General features: G+C 37.7%; 1 protein-coding gene across 2 annotated transcripts in view; it reads left to right on the top strand.

Annotated features, from left to right (window-relative positions):
- Window positions 1-3,207: 3,207 nt before the first annotated feature.
- Window positions 3,208-7,847, top strand: part of LOC136678398 (apoptosis-stimulating of p53 protein 2-like) — a 43,089-nt gene continuing 38,449 nt past the window's right edge. For both annotated transcript variants that reach the window (XM_066656456.1, XM_066656455.1), the window contains exon 1: window positions 3,208-3,399. In XM_066656456.1, the coding sequence (XP_066512553.1) occupies window positions 3,391-3,399 (9 nt within the window). In that variant the 5' untranslated portion in view covers window positions 3,208-3,390. The remainder of the gene's footprint in view (window positions 3,400-7,847) is intronic.

The following is a 7,847-nucleotide window of genomic DNA, read 5'->3' as shown; positions in this document are numbered from 1 at the left end:
TTATTCATTCATTCACTCATTATCTCTAACCACTTATCCAGTTCAGGGTCGTGGTGGGCCCAGAGCCTACCCGGAATCCACGCTGGAGGGGACGCCAGTCCTTCACAGGGCAACACACACACACACACACACACATTCCCTCACACACTCACACCTACCACACTTTTGAGTCGCTAATCCCCCTACCAACGTGTGTTTTTGGACCATGGGAAACCCACGCAGACACAGGGAGAACACACCAAACTCCTCACAGGCAGTCACCCGGAGCGGGATTGGAACCCACAACCTCCAGATCCCTGGAGCTATGCGACTGCAACACTACCAGCTGCACCACCATGTTGGGAAATTGGGAAATTAATCAAAAACGAATCGAAATCAACATTCAGAACTTCTAATCAACATAATCTTGCCAATACTGATTATTTTTATTCTGTTATGTCCCCACTATGTGTTCATGTACTGTCCCTTTAAAACCACGCTACCAATCTGTAGTCACGAGATTCTGCCCCTATCTGCCACATGGAAGCCACCTAAACACTGAGGCCAACTGAGCAGCTCATACAAAAGAAAAACTGTCTGTGGTTTGGACGTGTTGTGTTTTGACTATAATTAAGACCCAACTGAACAAAAAGATATTAAACGCTGAAAAAAAAAACAAGCAACCAAAGCACAATCACACACCAACTATAAACAGAGCTCAAAAAAACAAGAGAAGAACAAGCCCCCAGCAACATTAGAAAAAAATCCCAGCTTTAATACTGGAGCATATTTACAGTACAAGCCTTGTCACTATGAGGGTCAAAAATACAAAAACATAATAATTGTTCATTAGTCATAATTGTGGTCAAATGTACAATTAATCGTGATATTGATTTGCAAATATATCGCCCAGTTCTATCTCAACCTCATTGCCATCTATGTCAAGGAAGCTGAAAGATTTTCCACAGCGAACTTAAGTCCAAATATTAGGATTCAAATTTAGAGCCAATATGCAGAAAATATGACATTAAAACATGTACTTAAAATATAATTACAATTGAGTTGACATATTTTACACATAGCCAGCTTAATTAACGCTATCAATGAACTACTAGACAGTAAACAATGAATGAGTGAATCCTGTTGAACTCACCTCAACATTAACTCACCATGAGCAACAGAGGAGTCACAGTTCAGACAGTAGAGCGAGGAACGCTGATATTATATTTCCATACACTTTAATGCAGTCTCGGGTGAAAGGTGTTGTATATTTTGCATTTCGCTTATAAACGTTGCACGATTTTAAACTGATGGACAGAGCAAACTGCGAATACCCGCCCACAGAGAAACCTAATAGGTCTAGGAGAAATCATGAACTTCTCTCTCTCTCTCTCTCTCTCTCTCTCTCTCTCTCTCTCACTCCCTCTCTCTCTCTCTCTCTCTCTCTCTCTCTCTCTCTCTCTGTGTGTGTGTGTGTATCGCTTTCTTTCTCACTCACGTGTTCACAGAAGACAATTGGTTTGTGGGAGCCTCTGTCAAAATGCATGAGACTCCCGGAGTGGTGGAATGGCTGGCATGTAGTATTTAAAAGCAAGTTTCCTGACCATCCCTTCAGTATCTTTTTAGACTAAAAGTGCATTTCTAAGTTTGTTGTTCTGTACTTAGCCTTAAACATATTGTCATCCAGATCCAGCATTTGTGTGTGTGTGTGTGTGTGTGTGTGTATGTGTGAACACAGACATGGATGAGCAGAATATAAATTCTGTCATACTCTTTCCACTACATCAATCATGGCACTCCAAGGTCAAGAGAGACGGAAGAAAGAGGCAGGAGGGAGGGAACAAATGGAAGGTGAGTGGAGAGATGAAACACTAGTAGAAAGGGAAGAAGAGAAGGGCGTGAAATGGTAGTAAATGAATTACTGTATTTTTCCCTGGGCCTTTGTGATCATGGTCCTCATACACAAAGCATATAATCATTTGTCCCATTTTTGCTGTAGTAACAACAGCTTTGGTTCTTGTTCTTGGAAACATGACCCTCTTTTTCTATACTCATCATCAATTTTATCAGCTTTGTTGACCATATATATACATTTTGTAGATCTAGTAATTTTAATCTGTAGTATATCTGCAAAATGTTTCAATCTTTCAACCTGTTATTCAAAGGTTAGGCCCTCGAAAGGACCACCAGAGGGCAGATATGGTTTGTGTTATGGATCATTCTTAGCACTGCATAGGCATTGACTTGATGGTGGAGTGTTGGTGTGTGTTGCGCTGGTTCAAGTGGATCAGACACAGCAGTTTTTAAACACTCTGCTCACTCACTTTCCACTGAAGACCAGGGTGTAAGAGGTCTAAGAAATTATTCACAGTAACAGATGGACAACAGTGTGTAACTGTAGAACTACAATGCATTTATATGGTAATGAAATGGTAACAATGAGTGTAAAAATAAGGTCATACTGAAAAAATAAATGTAAATATTAAATGTTGATCTCTGAATTTTGCACAGTACTACGAAATTTTTTTCTTTATTTAAGGGTAATCATATGTAATACCACACTCTTCACACCCACTTTTTTACAGAGACAGCCTCCACTTCTCTGGGAAGCTTAGATGTTGCTGTATTTGATGACATTTAGCCAGAGTAGTAAGATTTAAGTGTAGGGTGATAAAATCACAAAGTTCCATTGCTCCACAGCCCAGTGCTTTATACCTCTCTAACTGACACTTGGCAATGAGCATAGGATCTTCAGCTGTGCTGTTCCAGATTGTCTCATTTTACATGAGTTTCTTTGGAGATATTTCCACAGCGGGTACACTTTTATTTAAATTTTTAGCCAAATACACGTAAAATAAGTGGTTTGTACAATAATTTCAACATTGACGAAAATGTTACTCAAAATATATATAATAATAATAATAATAATAATAATAATAATAATAATTGCTATTATTATAAATCAGTATTTGTTATGATATATAGCAAAAACAAGATACCATACAAGCAGACTTATTATTATTTTCATTACCATAACAACCAAATGTCAAAGACCACGCCCACTCCTCGACTCGACACGCCCCACTCTCAGGGGGCGGAGTTTCGCCTTGAGTGGAGACAGCGAGCCGCTCGCTCTGAGGCTCATTTACTGCGCTCTGCTTTGGGTGTTTTTTATTAAGGATAAAAAGTGGCTGCAACAGGTTTATAGAAGAAAAACTGCGAATGTAAAGCAGCCAGAGTAAGCGCGCGAGAGAGAGAGCGAAGAGCAGAGAGGGAAGAGGAGGAAAGGAAGGAGGAGGAGCGGAGGATTTAGATTTATACTGCAGAATATTCCCCGCCACTGGAATATCTGAGGGAAAAGGTCGTTGAGAATCAGCAGTATAAGACAGAATCACTTGCGATAACAACAGTATGATGCCGGTGAGTTGATTTATCTTAAAACTCAATAATGAGCCTTGAATTTCTTTATATGTATATGGATATCTATGGATATCTCTTCATTTGGATTAGATTCAAAGCAGGGGATTCTAAGGGGTGCGTGTGTGTGTGTGTGTGTGTGTGTGTGTGTGTGTATGGGGGTTGGGGGGTTCCATTGCACTAACATTATTAGCCATACGGGCGTGGAAATGTTGACATTAACGCTGTAAACAAAGTCTTTGGACGGGAGATCCATTTCGACACCCGTTTCTTGTGTTTATCTCTATCAGCTCTCGAAGATTTGCTTTTATGGAACGCGACAAGAAGCGAGTTATGGGTTCGTTGTTTTCAGTGTAGTGCCTTATTCACCGAGCCCTGCACAGGTGCGTGCACGAAACACCTTACATCGGCTTATGCTTTTTAATGAAAGGTTGCAAGCATTTCGAACATGCAGACGCAAAGAAATGACTTATGAGAGATGCGCTGAATATTGGCTGCTGAATGCTGCAATTATACATTGGGCTTATTGCATTGTATTCCAACCATAGGCTGATGTTCTTTCAAGGCTGTGTTTGTGCACTGTATACATTTGCCTTTGCAGTATTGAGCTGTGGTGTGCATATCTAACACCTCTTGTGCCCGAATATACCTCTAGACTGGTCAAAACCACTTAAGGTCGACATCACTGTGATATATAGCCCCTAATAATCAAGTGTTTCTCTATGTGTTGTATTTTATACTAGATACAAGAAAATAGTTTTAGTTCTATTTTTCATATTTCCCCCATTCCTGTTGATCCTAGATCAGCAATGTCTAATGCCAGCTTTGGGAACACCCTCACTTCACAGTTTAGACGTTGCCCTGCTCTAAAACACACCTGATCAGAATTACTAAGGCACACAAGAACAGGGTGTGCATGAAAATGTGCAAGAATCGTGACTGAAAGCCGCCGTGTCCAGAACCACGGAATATTAACCAAGGTCATAGTTTTTCTGGCATAAAATGAAAAAAAAGAGTCTTCATTTAGATGCACTCTGCAATGCATTTATGAACATACTTTTCTGGTATATTAAGAAATGTGGTGTAACCGCAGGAAGATAAAAAAAAGATCTAATAATGCTTTAATAAACTAGAGCTCACAGTACAGTATGTCTTTACATGACACATAAATGTCAATATCAGATATCAGAATGGCAGATCGGAATAACTGATATTTTTCATGTACATTTTGTCCAATTATTATACATAATTATTTATACCATTGGGAAAAGATGCATTGAATTAAAATTACAGAGAAATCAATGTCACCTAAACATTCTCTTCTATTGTTATGTGGTACCACGTACATCATCAAAACAAAAACAAAGATATTATGAAAAAAATTGTTTGAAACCACAGATTTTCTATCAGTTATCTGCTGATATGTATACAATTCTAATATCATTGTGTATGGAGTTTTAAATCTACTACATTGTGTACATTAAAATCCACATAAAATCAACAATCAGCTCTGTTCATCGAAAGGACATAGTTAAAACTTATTTGCAAGACAAAAAAAAAAAATCCCCTAATGCCATAAAATTTCTCTGGGATGGTACTCCTTCGCACCTTCGCCTTAATTCAGTTCATACAGATCTGTGAATATTCAGTGAATTCCCATGTCTAAATCTACTCACCCCTCTGTCACTTGCCTGCAATCTGAAAGCCCCATAAGTTCATAACATTGATTCTTTGGGTTTATGATGGGTATTATTGCCTGTTTAAGAATGACTTTAAACTACGCCTTTTCAAATGCAAATATTTCTATTATAACCCATAATATATTATTTTGAGGTAAGTTATTGTGATAATTTTTACAAATATCCTTAATACTATAACATTTTTATAATGATGAACATTTAAAGATGCTGCTTATGAAATATGCCCTACTTATGCCCTGTAATATGGTAACTCTTTTTAAAATTACAGTTAGTATCATAGAAATATAGCTATCCTGTAGTTTAAATCTTTTCATGAGAGCTACACGCTTGTAATATGTTCTAACTCAAGACTTGAAGCCTCAAATATTTAAATAACCCCACAAAAATGCAAATTGTGGTAGCATTGCCTGAGTTAAAGAAATAGCAACTCTGTGGTTTATTTGAATATTATATATTACGGAAACACTGCAGTAAGCGTACATAATTTCCTCTCCAAGTTTCTTCCTCATGCTAACAACAGTTTGTTTATTACACTTTTTCTGGAAAGCTATTTTGGGAGAAGGCTGTAAAAGGCACATTATGAATCAAATTGAATTGAAATTATGCATTATGTATTAAACGTTTGTTCTGTTGGTTGTGTGCTAGCTCTGAGGAGTGTCCGTTTATAACAAAGTGGCTAAGTGGTAGCCTTTTGTACTTTAACACTTTAGGCTGTAAGGGTGTTGTATTCTGCCATTAACACTATTTATTTTCTATAATTAGCATAAACGTGTGGGGACATGTTCGACAATGATCATTTTCCAGATTGGAAATTAGAGCCTTGAGATTTGACTGAGATTTGTTGCCTTTGGCAGTATGACCCATAATAATTCATTGTCAGATCTAATAAATGCACTGCTTAGGTCTAAATGAAGAAAAAGTTTATGGAAACTTCAAATTGACACCATTTACCTCAGCTGTGTTTTTAATCAGCTAAGACAAATTTTGGTGTCTGGACTGCTGGAGCTAACTGGCTAAGAAGGACCTTACATTACACCCAAATATTAGACTTTCTAAGGTCATGGCTAGGGTTATAGGATCACAAAAGTCTGTAAAGTTGTAATACATTTTAGTTTATTGGTTTAACTTTTATTTACATTTTTTGAGATGTAAGAACAAATTTTCTACTGGAACATTTTTATGGAAACTTAACTGGATCGGTTTCCTAGAAAAATGATTACAAAGAGTGTTGATGTAGCACAGAAAAGCTGTTGTATAATCTACATCTTGCATTATGTTGAAATGTCCTGATTAATTTATAATAATTATAATAATAATAATAATAATAATAAAAACTATCTGCTTACATTAGCTTCTATTTTAAGTTAGGAATTTTCAACCTATTGGTTAGGTTTTTGTTCAGGCTTCAAGATGGCTACAGTTTTATAGACTATATCATGTCTGAAAACACAGAAGCAAGTTAAATACTCCTTTACGGAAATGCTTTCCTTTAGAAATGAATTATGTACACTTATTAACATTGAGGATACAGTTCTGTAAACATTAACATGTCTTCTGATGGTGCCAACTTGAAATTTGAAATTGTGTAAATCTGATTGACTGAACTATGGCTATATGACTCTTAAAGGAACATTTCTCCTGTTTTAAGACAATATATGGATGAAACTTTTATTGTATTCATGTGGTGCTTATATTTATCTGGAAGGAAGAGTGCATTGCTCAGGCTGGAAATGGCTCAGTGAGACTGCCATTGTGGTGAAAAAGTAGAAGTGGGATTTCCTCTGCTGACTGATATTACAGAAATAAGCTTGCATTGTTTGAGCCTCAGGCATTGTTTCAAAAGGCATTTGCAGTGGCTAGGTATTTTGTTAACACTTCCCTAAGGAAGAGAAGGAACAACTGGACGTCCCCTGCCCTCAGAGAAATCCACTTAGATGGTCACAGCAAACCTAAATCATTGTACTGAAACATAATAGGCTTCATTTGACTTTTGAATGGATGAAACAAGCGGCTAAAATAATGTTAGATTGTTGTAACTTGATTTTCAAAGCCGCTTCAGTTCAAAGGCCGCTCATTAGAAGCCATTCATTTCAGTCATAGGTCTGTCATGATGCATAATATTTAAAATGACTTAAGTTGATCACAATTTTTTTTCCAGTAATTTCGTCTTTTTTAGATTGCATAGGGGATACAAGGCTCATAGTAACAATAATGGAAGCCTTTACCTCTGCATTTAAATGATGGGTAATGAAATCTTTGCTGCAGTAGTGGTCTCTACTGGGACGGATTTACACTAGATGTTGGAATCTAGTTGGGAAAATCTGCATTCATCATCATAAATATTAGCGAGGTCAGGGTACGATGTTGAATGATTAGGCTGAAAGAAATCATTTAATCACAATTAAAAGACCTGTCCAGAGACCTTTGAACAGCAGTGAATTAGCACGGGCATAAATCTTCATCTAAGATTCCCTGATCCTTCCTGACAGGCCCGTTCACCCATTGGTGTTAAACTATTCCTCGCAGGAGGAAGACTCTGCCACTTGGGTGACGGTAGAAAGCGGGTTGCCGTGGTTACTGTTGCCATGGGGACGTTGCACACAACAACACCGTTGCCTCCTGGCTCTGCTGCTTGGAAGCAAAATTCATTTCATTATGAATCCCTTTTGTCATATTTCCAGGGTCCCAAACCCAAAGAAATCAGCCCTGTTACTACAGCTACTGAAGCAGTCAGTTAATCGTACATTTTGA

This window comes from Hoplias malabaricus, chromosome Y, assembly GCF_029633855.1.
Source record: "Hoplias malabaricus isolate fHopMal1 chromosome Y, fHopMal1.hap1, whole genome shotgun sequence".
Classification (NCBI taxonomy): Eukaryota; Metazoa; Chordata; class Actinopteri; order Characiformes; family Erythrinidae; genus Hoplias; species Hoplias malabaricus.
The sequence above is the reverse complement of the archived record's forward strand: the minus strand, read 5'-3'. Positions and strand labels throughout refer to the sequence as shown.